The sequence below is a fragment of the Acipenser ruthenus genome, chromosome 36, assembly GCF_902713425.1.
Source record: "Acipenser ruthenus chromosome 36, fAciRut3.2 maternal haplotype, whole genome shotgun sequence".
In the NCBI taxonomy this organism is placed as follows: Eukaryota; Metazoa; Chordata; class Actinopteri; order Acipenseriformes; family Acipenseridae; genus Acipenser; species Acipenser ruthenus.
Genome location: NC_081224.1, coordinates 91,734 through 110,567, shown reverse-complemented (window position 1 = coordinate 110,567; position 18,834 = coordinate 91,734). Strand labels below are relative to the sequence as shown.

Sequence of the window (18,834 nt, the reverse complement as noted above, 5' to 3'; positions counted from 1 at the left end):
TCTTAAGCTAAAGGACTGTTCTTCAATTCTGCTTTCCATTTGTAATTCAGGAGCTTAAAGGCAGCCTGGAGAGGAATGCAAACTATCTATTAGAGGTAGCAATGCAGTCCCTGTGTTACAATGGAGGCTCCATTAATGATATGAAACCTGGCACAAGCTCCGTGTATTTACCGGAAAGTTATATACATGAAAGGAACAAAAGAATAGAGACGAGCAGTAATGCAGGTATCAAATTCCCGTAACCTGCTATCAGATAGCTCTGCCATGGTGTGATTAAAATGGAGCAGAGCTTCACCTCGTCTCTATCGAAAGACACCTAAAGATGGAGACTCTTAAAGAGGGAGGGCAATCCTAGCCCCTGAGTCCCAAAACAAAAAGGTCATGGGGTTCTTTTGGGGTTTTCTACAGCACAGCTCAAAAGAATGTAATAAACCCATGCCTGGAAACACCAGATCCACCCTGACTGTACGCTGGCTAATTCCTAGAGCAAGTGTTAATATCTCTCATCCCTATAGATGCACTCGAGTGCCACTGGTTGTAAGGTTTAAGGACGCCCCTGTCCAGGGAGATGCTGTGTCTCAGTGATCCTGCTCTATAAACACAGCTTCCTTCCAGCAGACAGACAGGACAGCTTCCATTTCAGAGACCTGGGAGCCCTGCTCAGCTCAGCTCAGCAGCACACACAACCATTTGCTTTCCATTTTCTCCTTGTGTCTGTATATCATGGGAAAGATGTTGGGGGGGAAATCATGCGGCAACAGGACTGCTGTTAATCCTACACACACCCCCCCTCCACACACACACACACACACACACTCCCCGACTCCACACACACACACACACCCTCCACACACACACACACACACACACAGACCCCTTCACACCTTCCACACACACACACACACACACACACACACACCCCTCCACTCCACACACCCTCCACACATACACACACACACACACACACACCCCTCCACACCCTCCACACACACACACAGTGTAGTAAATATTGCCCCCCCCCCACTACCTATCCATCTCAAGAGCTTTTCAAGGAAGCCACAAAAGCAAATGGAGTTTTTTTTTCCTGTGTGAATGTGGCTGTGTGCTGACATCAGCAAGCAGCGCTGTGCAGAACCGACATGCCAATGCCTGCATTGCTCCACTTGTGCTCAAGCATGCAGAGCAGACATGCAGTTATGAGCACTACGTGTCTATATATATATATATAGAGCGAGAGAGAGAGAGAGAGTGTTAGGCACAGATCTGCAGACAGCGTGATAAGTCAATACTTGTTTCAGTGTGGATATGTGTGTGTCTTTGCAGTGCTGTATATGGTTCTGGTACATAGCGACCGTCCAGGGGAGTGCTTCATTTATATCAAAATCTGCAAGCAGGCTTATTACAAACAAGCACCACAAAAAAAAAAAAAAAACCTGCAATGTACCGTTCAGTACTTGCGCGCTCCAGTGTAAGATGTGAACAAATGCCTACAATGTGTTTCTTATGGCCTCATAATGCATTCTCACATAAAACATGTACAACAAGCACACAGAGCCCTTTTACAGGCTGATGTGTCGATGCGTCTTATTGAAACCGTATTCTCCTGATTGAGCTAATATATATATATATATATATATATATATATATATATATATATATATATATATATATATATATATATATATATATCATAATACCAACATGAAACCCGCACCAGCACTGGCTAATTAGAAAGATATTAATAATAAAAATATACCAAACCATTATTAATAATGGAATAACAATAATAACAATGCAATATTAATAGTTCTTATAATAATATATACTGTAACCCAGCACAATACAAATATAATAGGATTAAATACACATTTTAAAAAGCTTTTTTTTAAAAGGATATGGCCATTCGGTGATTTTTTTCGCGTATTTTCTCACCAGGTTATCCTCGCTGAACAGAAACAGGGACCGGTTGACGGTGAGGCAGTTCTGTCGGACCGGGATCGGGTTGTAAAGGGCCATGGTCCGGGCTCGCTGTGCCATCGACTGCTTGTACATCCTCTGGGCGCCGGGCGGGCCGCCCTGTCTGCTCCCGCCGCGTCCGGGACCCCCTTGCCCGGGGACGCCTCCATACCTGGCCGGCACCTCGTCTCCAAACCTCGCCATTCTATAGACACCAAACGCCAATCGTTACGAAGCAGCAGAGTAGAGAGACTGTGCAACACAACCACGTTACATCCCATCTGCTTCAATACTCGAGATACATGCAGTTGGTTTGGTTTTTTTAATTGTCTTGATATTTTCCACACAAAAAAAAAAATGTTCGTTGATATATAGATATAGAAAACACGAGATGTGTTTGTGTCAGTCCGCTCGACCGTCCTGATAGATTTGGTTTTGTTCTTTTTTCAAATAATTTGCATATTTTGTGTGTGTTTTTCCCCGTTATGTTTCTTAATACAGTGTCGCTGCTGATTCTTGCTTTTACAGCTGTTACAAAGAAACCCTGTAAAGTCAGATGTGCATTTCTCTTCTGATTGAGGTGGTTTCTGTTATTTTTAGATTTTTATTTCTGACACCTCCGCACAGTTGGCTAGTGTACGGGTTATGACCCCCCACACCACCCCTCTCTCTGTCTCTCTCTGTCTGCCTCTCTCACAGACACACACAACTAGATCGGATTTGCTGTCGATTAATGCAGTTTCTTCTTCTCTTCTGTTGTGCGGGGTTATATAAAGATTGTCTATGCCTTTCCGGACGACGGCAGATTCCTCATGATCATTATCATCGTCATCCCCGTCACCATCATCTGCACTTCAAAGCAAGGAACACAATCCAACGACACGAACATCCGGAGGGACACGGAGACAGTGTCATCACCAACCCAAGAAGCGGCGCTGCTGATACTGCTGATCCTAACAGTCGCAGGGAGTTGTCCTGAGCCTGGGTGCTGCAGCAGCTAGACACGGCGCCGTGCTTCCTGCCTCCCTGCCTCCCTGGGAAATAGCACGGATAGGTCTGTGTGATGCGCTGGCAGCTCGGGCTGTAATGAGCTTCTGAACAATTTAACGCGACCCAAGCTCCTCGTCAAAGCTTCAACAGCACATGACGCGCCGAGGCCCTGATTCGCTGAGATCCCGCCTATGGTTTCATACGGCAGCTATTCACTTACCACCTACCGCCAAGCACCGCATTCACCGAACATAGAGAAACTCACAAACTAAAGACGTGCGTGAATAATTAGACACATTACATTCGCGAATCATAACACGGAATGTGAAAAAATATGAAACAATTGTAGTTCCTACTGTAACGATGTATAGATTTTAGATTAGATCGGCAGCGACCGTTTTGTTTTAGTCTTCATCTCTCTCTTTTTAATGGTCTTTTCACGCTATAAAATGCTTTAAAAAACATTACAAAATCTCGCATATAATACTCGTGTGAAGATGTCGCCCTGCTGAATGTGGTACTCGACTAATCCACGACACCATTAATAGCTGAACTAAAACAGATCAAGCAAGGGTTGCATTATCCGCAGAAGACGAATCCAGTCCGAACCCGCAGCGCGTGTGTGAATCTGAACGCAGCTGCCATCCCTGGGATAGTCTGTAATTAACATGGTGACACACCCCTCCGTCACACCTGGGCTAATCAATGGGCTTTATTTATTTACCTGCTTGAGTTTATTTTAATGGGAGGGTGTCACTGAGGCAGTGCAGTTCACGACAAGAAACAGACGGGTCGAGTTACACAGTAGCCTTCTATGTCAATTTACTGAATGAGATTTTAAAAGGTGCAGTTAACCCATATAAATGCATAATGAATGTGCACCGTGCTGCTAAATGACTTGCAGATGCGATAGACTTTAAACAAAATACATTTAGTATTTTTTTTTTTTTTTTGGGGGGGGGGGGGGGGGGTTAAATAAGATATTCTATAGCGCATGTGTGTGTAAATATATACGCACACTTTAACCTGCTGTTTTTCACGGTTGACACACTGAGCCACACACGCAGTTTTTTCCCGACACACGCGCCTAGACTCATATGAGGCTATGGTGCATTTGGGGCTCCCATATAAAGACTAGAGGAGAGGTTTTGGGTTTTTTTTTTGCAGCGCGCTGTTGTGCCCGACTCTGATTCAGCCGGTCAGAACCCTGGACAGCGCCAGCGACGTCACTCGGAATGTTGGGAAGCAGTTCCACTCTGGCGCGGCGTTTACCCGGAGCGACGCAATACAGCGTGCGCCCTGCATTCTTCCTCTATATCCTGGTAAAGTAACAGCCTGTTTATCTGGATTGTTGAATATTGTATGTGTATCTGCGTGTGTGTGTTTGTGTCTGAAAGGAATTTGGAAATGACAGTTATATTGTGAGGTGTGTGCTAACGATCTTCGCATTGCTGGGTTTCTCGTTAAAAAAGAAGTGGGTGGCGAGCTTATAAAATGAAAATGACACGGAAAGCGTAAATACGCAAATATATCACTTTAAAAAAAGGTCATATCTTGACACGCCTTTGTGAAGGGAAAGTGTGTTTGAAAACAACCAGTGGAGGTATTGATAGGCTTTGAAGTCAATAAGTGAGTGTGGTTAAATACGTGGTTAAATAAGCGAGTGTGATCGCAAACACATGAATACATTTCAATAGAAACACGGGAGTGTGGTTACCATGGCATCAAATGGAAATCGCCTTCTCTTTAAAACTAACATTTTAATGAACAGTCTCTCCCACAAGGGCTGCGGTTCCCCAAATACTACCAATGCGGGATGAGGGGCCGGCGTTTTCTCTTCGTTTTACCGTCAAAAACAGATTTCTGTCTCAGGACTGCCAAGGTCAGCACCGTACTGAATACTGTGCCAGTGTCACCTCTCACCCCTCAGCACTGCTCTGAATACTGTGCCAGTGTCACCCCTCACCCCTCAGCACTGCTCTGAATACTGTGCCAGTGTCACCCCTCACCCCTCAGCACTGCTCTGAATACTGTGCCAGTGTCACCCCTCACCCCTCAGCACTGCTCTGAATACTGTGCCAGCCTCACCTCTCACCCCTCAGCACTGCTCTGAATACTGTGCCAGCCTCACCTCTCACCCCTCAGCACTGCTCTGAATACTGTGCCAGTGTCACCTCTCACCCCTCAGCACTGCTCTGAATACTGTGCCAGTGTCACCTCTCACCCCTCAGCACTGCTCTGAATACTGTGCCAGTGTCACCTCTCACCCCTCAGCACTGCTCTGAATACTGTGCCAGCTTCACCTGTCACCCCTCAGCACTGCAGTGAATACTGTGCCAGCTTCACCTGTCACCCCTCAGCACTGCTCTGAATACTGTGCCAGTGTCACCCCTCACCCCTCAACACTGCTCTGAATACTGTGCCAGCCTCACCTCTCACCCCTCAGCACTGCTCTGAATACTGTGCCAGCCTCACCCCTCAGCACTGCTCTGAATACTGTGCCAGTGTCACCTCTCACCCCTCAGCACTGCTCTGAATACTGTGCTAGTGTCACCTCTCACCCCTCAGCACTGCTCTGAATACTGTGCCAGTGTCACCTCTCACCCCTCAGCACTGCTCTGAATACTGTGCCAGTGTCACCCCTCACCCCTCAGCACTGCTCTGAATACTGTGCCAGTGTCACCCCTCACCCCTCAGCACTGCTCTGAATACTGTGCCAGTGTCACCTCTCACCCCTCAGGACATTTTTGGGGGTAATGCAGAGAGCAAACGCCCCCCCCCCCCCCCCAGGCCTTCAGCACTGGTAGTAAATGAATCTTATTTAGGGAACCACTGAACTCGCGGTGCCTTTAAACGACCGTGCGGCTGACAGAGGCTTTCTTCCTCTTTCATCACTGCCTGTACCCGCGCGCTCCTGCTCGCTTCCTGTTCTGCAGCCGGCAGCCTTTGATCAGTATCAGACTCCTCGCGGGCAGCTGTGACATCAAAGCCTTTAATTGGAAGCGTGTTGCCTCGTGCTTGTATTTCTTTATTTGTTTAGTTATTTAACATCACTGCGGTTCATTTTTTAGCAGAACGTCAGGTGCATAATATCACAAAAACGGAAAATGATACTGCAGTCGTTTTATTCTGATCTGAAGAGTAATACCCCCCGTTATGAGAACACCTCCCATCCGCGACATTCATAATTCACACTTAAAATAAAGGAACAAAAACAAACAAATAAATAAATAAATACATTCTAGGCTGTGCTGCCCCCTGCCGGTGTATAAGCACACTGCACCCAACCCGCCCCCTTTCAGTGCGATCCAGTCCTTACATTACCGGCGTGACTGGAGCCGGCAGAAAACACGGAACACTAAAATAACGACCGCAGATTCAGAATGAATTGAGCCCTGTGAATTCATGCGGGGTTAATTACCTGCGTTCATGCCATGTTCCTCTGTAACAGATCATACTGATCACGTGTATAAATCACGCATTCATGCTCGAATGAACGTTTACTCTCACAACCCGCCGAATGCTTTCCTGATGCGTGTTATTCTAAAGTGTTCCCAGCAGTTTGACATCAGCGATGAAGACAGAGAAAGCCCTCTGTGTTTCTGTTCGTGCGGGAAAGGGAATGGGTACAGTATTTGTATTGAGAATCCACACTGCTGAATCAGCTGTGCCTGGGTGCCATAAAAACCAGACTGGTAGGAACTTAGAAAAGGTTCCCAGGATACATTTTTGCAGTTTCCTCCCCATGCCTTTCCCATGGTTATACTGTACACTTGCTAAGATGCTGTCACTGTGCTGTGCTTTGTTACACTGTGCTGTGCTGTCACTGTGCTGTGCTGTCACTGCTTTGTTACACTGTGCTGTGCTGTGCTGTCACTTTGCTTTGTTACACTGTGCTGTGCTGTCACTGTGCTTTGTTACACTGTGCTGTGCTGTCACTGTGCTTTGTTACACTGTGCTGTGCTGTCACTGTGCTTTGTTACACTGTGCTGTGCTGTCACTGTGCTTTGTTACACTGTGCTGTGCTGTCACTGTGCGTTGTTACACTGTGCTGTGCTGTCACTGTGCTTTGTTACACTGTGCTGTGCTGTCACTGTGCTTTGTTACACTGTGCTGTGCTGTGCTGTCACTGCGCTGTGTTGTCACTGTGCTATGCTGTCTGTTCTTTCTTACACTGTGCTGTGCTGTCACTGTGCTTTGTTACACTGTGCTGTGCTGTCACTGTGCTGTGCTGTCACTGTGCTGTGCTGTGCTTTGTTACATTGTGCTGTGCTGTGCTGTGACTGTGCTGTGCTGTTCTGAGCTTTGTTACACTGTGCTGTGCTGTGCTGTGCTGTCACTGTGCTGTGCTGTTCTGTGCTTTGTTACACTGTGCTGTGCTGTCACTGTGCTGTGCTGTTCTGTGCTTTGTTACACTGTGCTGTGCTGTGCTTTGTTACACTGTGCTGTGCTGTGCTGTGCTTTGTTACACTGTACTGTGCTGTGCTTTGTTACACTGTGCTGTGTTGTGCTGTCACTGTGCTGTGCTGTGCTGTGCTGTGCTTTGTTACACTGTGCTGTGCTGTTCTGTGCTTTGTTACACTGTGCTGTGCTGTCACTGTGCTGTGCTTTGTTACACTGTACTGTGCTGTGCTGTCACTGTGCTGTGCTGTGCTTTGTTACACTGTGCTGTGCTGTGCTTTGTTACACTGTGCTGTGCTGTTCTGTCCTTTGTTACACTGTGCTGTGCTGTCACTGTGCTGTGCTTTGTTACACTGTGCTGTGCTGTGCTTTGTTACACTGTGCTGTGCTGTGCTGTGCTTTGTTACACTGTGCTGTGCTGTGCTTTGTTACACTGTGCTGTGCTGTTCTGTCCTTTGTTACACTGTGCTGTGCTTTGTTACACTGTGCTGTGCTGTGCTTTGTTACACTGTGCTGTGCTGTGCTGTGCTGTCACTGTGCTGTGCTGTGCTTTGTTACACTGTGCTGTGCTGTGCTTTGTTACACTGTGCTGTGCTGTTCTGTCCTTTGTTACACTGTGCTGTGCTTTGTTACACTGTGCTGTGCTGTGCTTTGTTACACTGTGCTGTGCTGTGCTTTGTTACACTGTGCTGTGGTTTAATCATGGGAATCTTGTATCTAGAGGTCACTGAAGCAGTCCGCAGCGGCACATTTCAAACCGATTTACCAGCTTAGTTCACAGCGTATTTAAACTCAGTCAGTGTTTTTATTGCGATAATGATGTTCATATTAAATGCCTCATATACACAGTGATTGCACTATAATCGGCTGGTATTAAAAATAAGTGCCAACGTGTTTCAGTGTCTGTTATGAATGCAGCGCACCCCAGAAAGCAGCTGTACAGCTCCTCTGTATTATTAGCATCCTGCACTACTGCAGATTGAGACACTCGTTTAGGGTTGCTTCCTGTCCCTGTTTTCTCTGGATCATCCCGGTTTAGGGGAAGGTGTCCCGGGATTTCAACATGCCGTCCCGGGACACTAAAATGTCACAGTTTTTAATTGTATCCCGGTTTTTAATTATATATTCTCCATCCAGGTACATCTCTAGAGCAGCAGCACAATGCCAGCCCTGCAAGCTGAGCACAAGTTACATCAATCAGGTTACACTATCACTGCAAGAGACGCGTCGCTATGAATCGGATGTTGTGACAGTATCACTATTGGATGACTGGAGGATTTCTAGAGAGGGTTTATACTTTCAACAGCCCGCCCCCTTCAGTTTGGAGGTCCTGTTTTTTTGTTCCTCAGAGTGGGATCCTAGCCTTGTTTGAGTTTGTCTCCTCTGTGGATGTGCTGAGTATTACAGGAGGCAGATCTCTCTGTGAGGCAGACAGACACACAGAGAGATCTCAGGGGTTTTCAGTCTGTGTACTCATTAGATGTGGTTGTGCAGCACTGTCTCTCGGTGTGCGATCACAAGGAAGCCCCGCTGAAAATCAAAGAGCTACCCTTTCAAAACCAAACAGCAATTACACAGCGTTCAACTGAGAGCTCACACTACAGGGAGAGAGGGAGAGAGGAGAGGAGAGAGGGGAGAGGGGAGAGAGGAGAGGGGAAAGAGGAGAGGGGAGAGGGGAGAGAGGAGAGGAGAGAGGAGAGGAGAGAGGGGAGAGGGGAGAGAGGAGAGGAGAGAGGGGAGAGGAGGGGGAGGAATACAGAGTCTCAGTGTGTGTGTGTGTGTGTGTGTTTCAGTGCGTGTGTGTGTGTGTGTGTGTGTGTGTGTCTCAGTGGGTGTGTTTCTTGATCTCGTTGTAGTTTTCTACTCTTTTGTTGAGGGCGCTGGGACTCTAATTGATCTGTTAATTGATGATCTTGTCTGCTTTCTGTGCTGGGCTGGAGGAGGTCCTGTGCAGTAAGCACCAGGACAGCGCTGCTCAGCACTTCAGTCCTGAATGAACAGCCTCTGTGTCAGCCCTGAGCTCTGGGGCGCGCCCACTCCCTCACCCCTCACCTGTCCAAAAGGAGCCGTTCCAGGGGCTGCATCTCCCCCCCACAGTAACTCTGCACACTCACTGCTGCGCTTTGCCCAGGACCGTGCTGTGCATTTACCCTTTTTTAAATATGCTTTACCACACCTCTCTGTGCTTTACAATGCTTGCCTATGCTTTACCAGACCTCTCTGTGCTTTACAATGCTTCCCTATGCTTTCCCAGACCTCTCTGTGCTTTACAATGCTTGCCTATGCTTTACCATCCCTCTCTGTGCTTTACAATGCTTCCCTATGCTTTACCAGACCCCTTTGTGCTTTACAATGCTTGCCTCTACAAACCAGCTCTGTGCCTGTATTAGTACATCTGTTCTTGAAGATTAATAAACTCTTCTCATGCTTGAATTGGATTAATTATTGATGGAAACGCTCCCCACATTCATTCGAGGTCACACTGTACGTGTATCTGACAGCAAGCTAATCTGAACACTAATAAGGGCGTCTGCTAAGAAATAAATAATAATAATAATAATAACGTCTCTCTCTATATATCTCACCCTGCGGCAGTCTGAGGTGATGCCATAATAAACTGCTGACTGCTGACAGCTTGCCAAGGTTTGCGTTTGTATTTTATCATTTTCTCTATTATTGAAAATTTACATTTTGGGGTTTACTAAAACAAAGGAATCCAGATTTAAACCAAGGATGCTAAAGATCTCCGAGCCCTGTGAGAGAAGCGAGCCAGCCCTCTGCACCCCCAGGCAGCTTCAGAGAGTGTGGATCAGAGAGCCTGTGAGGATAATGAAGGAATTCAACTGCACCAGCATGCTAAACTCTTGTAAGGCTGACTAGACCCAAACAAACACGCTGCCTCCTCGCACCTGCTTCCAATACACAAACCAGGACCATGATCACTGGAACAGCTCGCCGCGCAATGCATTCCGGTCCGTCTCGGGCACCTTTCTCAAGAGAAGCAGGACCACACTTACCAGAATGCATCGGGGTGTGAGTTTAAAAAAACAGAACGGAACCCTGGGAAAGCAAAGCTGCTGAATTCATTAACCGTTAGCGCTGTGTATACGTTAATGCATGAATGTGAGTGAAAGAAGCCGGATTTCATCCCAAGGACTTACAGCAGAGGAACGGCGAGCTTACGGGGCTCAAAGATAAAGCTGACTACTGCATCACGGTCAAAGCACTGCGGAAGAAGAAGAAAAACGATATATATACAGAATAATAAACCAATACAACATTGAAACGCAGCAGCATTTAAACAGAACACTAATAAACACACAACTGGAACATTTAATAAAACAATAACATCCGTGTAAAAAGAATGACAAACGACTTCGGCAGACCTGGTGTACTACCCTGCGCGTGCAGTACCTCTTTCCGCCGCTGGGCGGAGTCTTGAGCACACGTTCAGCAGCAGGAGGTCATGGCTTTTCAGAACCTATAACCTCCTACTGCTGCAAGTATGCCGAAGTCGTTTTTCATTCTTTTTACACTGATTTGATTGTTTCGTGTTATTAAATGTTCGATTATGGGTTTATTAGTGTTCTGTTTATATGCTAATGCGTTTCAATGTTGTATTTTGTGCGTTTTTTTACGTTTTTTTGCCAAAAAACAGAAAGTGATATTTTCAGGAAAAACATTTAAATTAAACAAAAAAAAAAAAAGTTTAAAAAAACACGCCCTCCAGTGGAATAATGAGGTAATGCACGCCAAGGGAAATGTACAAGGTCGACAGCAGCTCAGTTTTAAGAACATAAGAAAGTTTACAAACGAGAGGAGGCCCCATTCGGCCCATCTTGCTCGTTTGGTTGTTAGTAGCTTATTGATCCCAGAATCTCATTAAGCAGCTTCTTGAAGGATCCCAGGGTGTCAGCTTCAACAACATTAGTGTTATTGGTGTATTTTCTTTGGCATGCAATACCTCATTATTCCACTGGAGGGCGTTTTTTTTTTTTTTTTTTTAAATGTCACATTATTTTCCTGAAAATATATTTTAATTTTTTTGGCAAAAAAAAACGCACAAAAACGCACAAAATACAACATTGAAACGCATTAGCATATAAACAGAACACTAATAAACCCATAATCGAACATTTAATAACACGAAACAATCAAATCAGTGTAAAAAGAATGAAAAACGACTTCGGCATACTTGCAGCAGTAGGAGGTTATAGGTTCTGAACAGACATGACCTCCTGCTGCTGAACGTGTGCTCAAGACTCCGCCCAGCGGCAGAAAGAGGTAATGCACGCGCAGGGTAATATACGGGGTCTGCAGCCGGAAGCGCAATGGTGCCAGCTAATAAACACGTGTTTTCACGATAAGGATCACGTGTTAGTTCTCATGTTTATACAAAGAATATAATAATGCAAACAGAAGCAGCACGCTTTCCTATGTGAAAGACGCGGCTACAGACCCCGTATATTACACAGTGCGTGCATTACCCCTTTCCGCCGCTGGGTGGAGTCTTGAGCACACGTTCAGTAGTAGGAGGTCATGGCTTTTCAGAACCCATAACCTCCTACTGCTGCAAGTATGCCGAAGTCGTTTTTCATTCTTTTTACACTGATTTTATTATTTCGTGTTGTTAAATGTTCCAGTTATGGGTTTATTAGTGTTCTGTTTATATGCTAATGTTTATTTTGTGTGTTTTGTTTACGGTTTTTTGCCAAAAAACAAAAAGTGATATTTTTCAGGAAAAACATTTTTTTTTTTTAACAAAGTAAAAAAAAACAAAAAAACACGCCCTCCAGTGGAATAATGACGTAATGCATGCCAAGGGAAATGTACCAGGTCGACAGCTGAAGACGTGTGCCCAGCGGCAGAAAGGTAATGCACTCGCAGGGGAGTACACCAGGTCTGCCCAAGTCGTATTTCATTCCTTTTACACTGATGTTATTATTATGTGTTATTAAATGTTCTTGTTATGGGTTTATTAGTGTTCTGTTTATATGTTGATGCGTTTCAATGTTGTATTGTGTTTGTTTGCAAAAAAAAAAAAGCGATATTTTCAGGAAAATAAATTTGACATGAAAAAAACATTTAAAAACCACGCCCTCCAGTGGAATAATGAGGTATTGAATGTCAAGGCATATATACAAGGTCAATTGCAGCTCAGTTTTGTGTCATTGATGTATTTTACTTTCATGTAATACCTCATTGTTCCACTGGAGGGCGGTGTTTTTCTTAGACCAGACGGGGAGTGACATCTTCTTTCTCTTCACTGTAAATGAATACCCTTCCTCTGCTTATCGGGGTTCTGTATAAATCTCTCAGCGTGCTTATCGGGGTTCTGTATAAATCTCTCAGCGTGCTTATCGGGGTTCTGTATAAATCTCTCAGCGTGCTTATCGGGGTTCTGTATAAATCTCTCAGCGTGCTTATCGGGGTTCTGTGTAAATCTCTCAGCGTGTGTAGAATCCTGAATGCAGTGGTCACTCAGATCATGTGACAGATCATGTGACAGGGGTACAAGAGCACATGATTGCACTGGAGAGAGGGCGGCTGTTCAATCCCAGCATTCCACATTCTCCCAGGCAAGCTCTCAGCAGCTCAAAGACTTAAACAACTTGTAAAAAGTCTCCTGCGTTTCACCATGTGTGGCTCTGTGTTCCTTTTCTCTCACTGTTTTAAATGAATTGCACGGGTGCCCTATTAAAGTCTTCAATTCAATCAGACAAGCACTGATTTGCAAGCTTGTTTCAGTGCCAGTGGTTTGATTTCAGAGGCAGAACAAATCAAGCCTCCAGAAGCAATGGGGTGTAATGGCTGCTGTGTGTGGTGCGGGTCAGAACCGCAGCGCGACAACAGGAGGGGGACAAGCGAACACGGAAAGCATTCGGCAGTGTGAATTACTACTGCATTACTGTAAGGATTAACATGCAGACCATGGCTTACAGGGGGCTCTGCATTAGAGGTGCTGTCAAATCTGAATGCTGCCCTGTTACAAGAGGTGAGTAATGCTGAGGGGCAGTGTGTTCACAAGCTCCAGGGCTGAGGGGCAGTGTGTTCACGAGCTCCAGGGCTGAGGGGCAGTGTGTTCATGAGCTCCAGGGCTGAGGGGCAGTGTGTTCACGAGCTCCAGGGCTAAGGGGCAGTGTGTTCATGAGCTCCAGGGCTAAGGGGCAGTGTGTTCATGAGCTCCAGGGCTAAGGGGCAGTGTGTTCACGAGCTCCAGGGCTGAGGGGCAGTGTGTTCACGAGCTCCAGGGCAGTGTGTTCACGAGCTCCAGGGCTGAGGGGCAGTGTGTTCACGAGCTCCAGGGCTGAGGGGCAGTGTGTTCACGAGCTCCAGGGCAGTGTGTTCACGAGCTCCAGGGCTGAGGGGCAGTGTGTTCACGAGCTCCAGGGCTGAGGGGCAGTGTGTTCACGAGCTCCAGGGCTGAGGGGCAGTGTGTTCACGAGCTCCAGGGCTGAGGGGCAGTGTGTTCACGAGCTCCAGGGCTGAGGGGCAGTGTGTTCACGAGCTCCAGGGCAGTGTGTTCACGAGCTCCAGGGATGAGGGGCAGTGTGTTCACGAGCTCCAGGGCTGAGGGGCAGTGTGTTCACGAGCTCCAGGGCTGAGGGGCAGTGTGTTCACGAGCTCCAGGGCAGTGTGTTCACGAGCTCCAGGGATGAGGGGCAGTGTGTTCACGAGCTCCAGGGCTGAGGGGCAGTGTGTTCACGAGCTCCAGGGCAGTGTGTTCACGAGCTCCAGGGCTGAGGGGCAGTGTGTTCACGAGCTCCAGGGCTGAGGGGCAGTGTGTTCACGAGCTCCAGGGCAGTGTGTTCACGAGCTCCAGGGCTGAGGGGCAGTGTGTTCACGAGCTCCAGGGCAGTGTGTTCACGAGCTCCAGGGCTGAGGGGCAGTGTGTTCATGAGCTCCAGGGCTAAGGGGCAGTGTGTTCACGAGCTCCAGGGCTGAGGGGCAGTGTGTTCACGAGCTCCAGGGCAGTGTGTTCACGAGCTCCAGGGCTGAGGGGCAGTGTGTTCACGAGCTCCAGGGCTGAGGGGCAGTGTGTTCACGAGCTCCATGGCTGAGGGGCAGTGTGTTCACGAGCTCCAGGGCAGTGTGTTCACGAGCTCCAGGGCTGAGGGGCAGTGTGTTCACGAGCTCCAGGGCTGAGGGGCAGTGTGTTCACGAGCTCCAGGGCTGGGGCAGTGTGTTCACGAGCTCCAGGGCAGTGTGTTCACGAGCTCCAGGGCAGTGTGTTCACGAGCTCCAGGGCAGTGTGTTCACACGCCCCTCAAGCAACATTATTATTGCGGGGATGAAAATAAGACTCCTGTTGCACAGCAGTTTCACCCATTCCAGGTTTTACTGCCAGCTTGATTTCAACCTCAGTGTGTCTAGGTAACAAGCTCAGGTGTGTGTGTGTGTCTTATTAAACCCCTAAAACCAGGAACTGATCAGCGTGCTGTGCAGCGGGAGCCTCGTTTCCATCCCTGTCTAATCTCCATGTGTCCTCTGCAGCTCTCCCCATAGTAACCCTCATTCCAGGTCAGCTTGACATCTGGCATCTCAAACTGCCCACCGCTGCCTTTCAAGAGGAAACGTGGATTAAAAAACAAAAACTAGGTCACAGCGGACGAGAGGGAGAGAGAGAGAGAGAGAGAGAGGAGAGAGAGAGGGAGAGAGAGAGGGAGAGAGGGAGGAGAGAGAGGGAGAGAGAGAGAGAGAAAGACAGAGGGGGAGAGGAGAGAGAGGGAGAGAGAGGGAGAGAGAGGAGAGAGAGGGAGAGAGAGATAAATAGAGAGAGAGACAGAGGGAGAGAGGGAGGAGAGAGGGAGAGAGAGAGGAGAGAGAGGGAGGGAGAGAGAGGGAGAGAGAGGGAGAGAGAGACAGAGGGAGAGAGAGAGGGAGAGAGAGGGAGAGAGAGAGATAAATAGAGAGAGAGACAGAGGGAGAGAGGGAGGAGAGAGGGAGAGAGAGAGGAGAGAGAGGGAGGGAGAGAGGGAGAGAGAGAGAGAGAGAGGGAGAGAGAGAGACAGAGAGAGAGAGGGGAGAGAGAGACAGAGAGAGGGAGGAGAGACAGAGAGAGGGAGAGAGAGACAGAGAGAGAGAGAGACAGAGGGAGAGAGAGAGGGAGAGAGAGGGAGAGAGAGATAAATAGAGAGAGAGACAGAGGGAGAGAGAGAGGGAGAGAGCGAGAGGGAGAGAGAGATAAATAGAGAGAGACAGAGGGAGAGAGGGAGAGAGAGAAAAAAAAGACCACGTTTGTAATCGTTCAGAATATAAACAAGATAAGCAGCAGCGTTGTTTGCTGGAATTGCAATTTCAATTCCAATGCTGTTTTTTTCAATTCCAATTCCAGTTACAATGCTGTTTTCATGCAGGTAGACTGATAAAGGGGTATCCGTGCTGGGGCAGGATGTTGTGTTGGCAGGATTATGTTTGTGCTTCGAAGGTCTATCAGAGGGTCATCCCAGGCTGTTAAATATAGCTCTGTGTGGTGACAGGGTGACAAGCTTGAAGGATCAGTGGAAACTCAAGAGCTCTGTGTGTGGAGCTGTGAGACCACAGCAGAGTGCTGACCACTCATACAAGGGACTCAGGACGCTGTCTGGAGCTGCTGGACCACAGCAGAGTGCTGACCACTCATACAAGGGACTCAGGACACTGTCTGGAGCTGCTGGACCACAGCAGAGTGCTGACCACTCATACAAGGGACTCGGGGCACTGTCTGGAGCTGCTGGACCACAGCAGAGTGCTGACCACTCATACAAGGGACTCAGGACACTGTCTGGAGCTGCTGGACCACAGCAGAGTGCTGACCACTCATACAAGGGACTCGGGACACTGTCTGGAGCTGCTGGACCACAGCAGAGTGCTGACCATTCATACAAGGGACTCGGGACACTGTCTGGAGCTGCTGGACCACAGCAGAGTGCTGACCATTCATACAAGGGACTCGGGACACTGTCTGGAGCTGCTGGACCACAGCAGAGTGCTGACCACTCATACAAGGGACTCGGGACACTGTCTGGAGCTGCTGGACCACAGCAGAGTGCTGACCACTCATACAAGGGACTCGGGACACTGCCTCACACACTGACTAGAAATGAATCTCCTTTTCGACGCTGAGGTAGACTTCCAGTCGAAACGTTTGTCATTGAGTTTTTTTTTTCTTTCAGCATTTCTAAAATATCAAAAGCAGAACAAAAAAACAATTCTAATAATTTGCTCGCACGGTGTTTGTCTGAACGCTTTCGGTAAACAGGAAATAAGACTCCCGCTGCAGAGCCGCTCGGCGCGCTGCTGGTTTTCACCAGGAGTTTTTAATGAGACGCCCGCCTGTGCTTGCTGCCTGTGCACGCTGTGGCTAATCCAGCGGGTGTGAAGCCTGGCCGGGGTGCAGCGCTCTGCAGCGGGAGTCTTGTTTGTAATAAAGGCCGGGGCTGCGGTACTCACTCCCACTCCTTGCGCAGCGCCTGTGGGGTGCTCTGGATCTTGTGCGCCTCGTGAGCCTTGATGACATCGCGGTGGTCCACCACGCCGCCCCTGCGGCGGTAGACAGGGGGCGCCTCCGAGCCGTCAGCGCTCATGTGCAGGTAGAGGCTGGCGGGGGCGAGGCGGGTGCCGGGGGGAGGGGGCCCATCGCCGGCGAAGGAGAAACCGGAGTCGCGGCTGGACTCCACCCTCACGTCGAACACCGCGTGGTAGTAGCTGGGAGGAGCCAGGAGGCTGCCCCCGGTGGTCGGAAGGGCGCGGTGCTGTTGGCGCAGGTGGTTGTGTTGGTGTTGATGGTGTTGGTGGTGTTGGTGGTGGAGCTCCTTCTGCCTCGGCCGGCGAGTCTGCTGTCTGCTGCTCATCCATGAACGTGAAGCTCTGTCGACGATCACTGAGCCGTCCGCGTAGAGAGGCGACAGCATAGAGCTGGGGAGAGAGGGGGGGGGGGCAGAGAGTGCAGGGTGAAGAGAGCGAGGGGAGAGAGAGGGGAGAGAGGGGGGGGGGGCAGAGAGGGCAGGATGAGGAGAGCGAGGGGAGAGAGAGAGGAGAGAGAGGGGGGGACAGAGAGGGCAGGATGAGGAGAGTGAAGGGAGAGAGGAGAGAGGGGGGGACAGAGAGGGCAGGATGAGGAGAGTGAAGGGAGAGAGAGAGGGGAGAGAGGAGAGAGAGAGGAGAGAGAGAGGGCAGGGTGAGGAGAGCGCGGGGAGAGAGAGAGAGGGCAGGGTGAGGAGAGCGAGGGGAGAGAGGGGAGGATTGCAGGGAGAGAGGGGAGAGAGGAGAGAGAGGTCAGAGAGAGAGGGAGAGAGTGATATAGAGAGGGCAAGTAGAGGAGAGAAGGGAGCAGAAAGTCAACACTGGTTAAAAAAATAAAGTTTAAGAAAGTCAAGCAGACAAGCGTTTGGGCTCGTGGCTACGCACGTCAGTGTGCTGTTTATCACTGGTGCTGGTTTCAGTTATCATTAGACACCTCTGTGCTGCTGGACTGTATAACAGCACAAGTCGTCACGTGGTTTTAATGGGTGTTGCCAAAAACCGAAACCAACTAAGTTATATCCTCAAATCCTCTTTAAGTGGCACCAGCCAATGAAACCAGGCACTCGGGGAAGGGAAAGAAAAACAGGACTGCAGATTCAGAGTCTCTTCAAAGGCATGTCTGAAAAGGGCAGGACTTTTATTTGCCTGCTGCTTTGGTTCCGGTTCACCTTGCCCTAAAGTCTCCTGTCAGTACTCCTGAGAGCGGCCCCAAGTCCACACTGAGACGCAGTCTGGAGGGCTGGGATACAGCTCGGGATCTGGAGGGCTGGGATACAGCTCGGGATCTGGAGGGCTGGGATGCAGCTCGGGATCTGGAGGGCTGGGATACAGCTCCGGGTCTGGAGGGCTGGGATACAGCTCGGGATCTGGAGGGCTGGGATACAGCTCCGGGTCTGGAGGGCTGGGATACAGCTCCGGATCGAGGGCTGGGATACAGCTCCGGGTCTAGAGAGCTGGGATACAGCTCGGGATCTGGAGGGCTAGGATACAGCTCCGGATCTGGAGAGCTGGGATACAGCTCGGGATCTGGAGGGCTGGGATACAGCTCCGGGTCTGGAGGGCTGGGATACAGCTCCGGATCTGGAGGGCTGGGATACAGCTCCGGATCTGGAGGGCTGGGATACAGCTCGGGATCTGGAGGGCTGGGATACAGCTCGGGATCTGGAGGGCTGGGATACAGCTCCGGGTCTGGAGGGCTGGGATACAGCTCCGGGTCTGGAGGGCTGGGATACAGCTCCGGATCTGGAGGGCTGGGATACAGCTCCGGATCTGGAGGGCTGGGATACAGCTCGGGATCTGGAGAGCTGGGATACAGCTCAGTAATGAGAAGGGAGTTTTTCTACACAACCTGCAATTCACTGACAAGTGCTGATTGAACTGAAGATGCCTCTTCCAGTACTCCCCCCTCCTCCTCAGTTACAGCTGTGTCTCATTGACTTTTACTATAGGAGCGAACTTTGAGTGTAATCATTCATGAAAACA

General features: G+C 48.9%; 1 protein-coding gene across 14 annotated transcripts in view; it reads right to left on the bottom strand.

Moving 5' to 3' along the window:
- The window catches only part of LOC117971988 (voltage-dependent P/Q-type calcium channel subunit alpha-1A-like), a 140,704-nt gene that overhangs the window by 112,103 nt on the left and 9,767 nt on the right, over positions 1-18,834 (bottom strand). For all 14 annotated transcript variants that reach the window (XM_059007966.1, XM_059007970.1, XM_059007968.1 and 11 more), the window contains exons 2-3: positions 16,780-17,244; positions 1,899-2,161 (exon numbers count right to left, since the gene is read on the bottom strand). In XM_059007966.1, coding sequence (XP_058863949.1) covers positions 1,899-2,161; positions 16,780-17,240 — 724 coding nt within the window. In that variant the 5' untranslated portion in view covers positions 17,241-17,244. The remainder of the gene's footprint in view (positions 1-1,898; positions 2,162-16,779; positions 17,245-18,834) is intronic.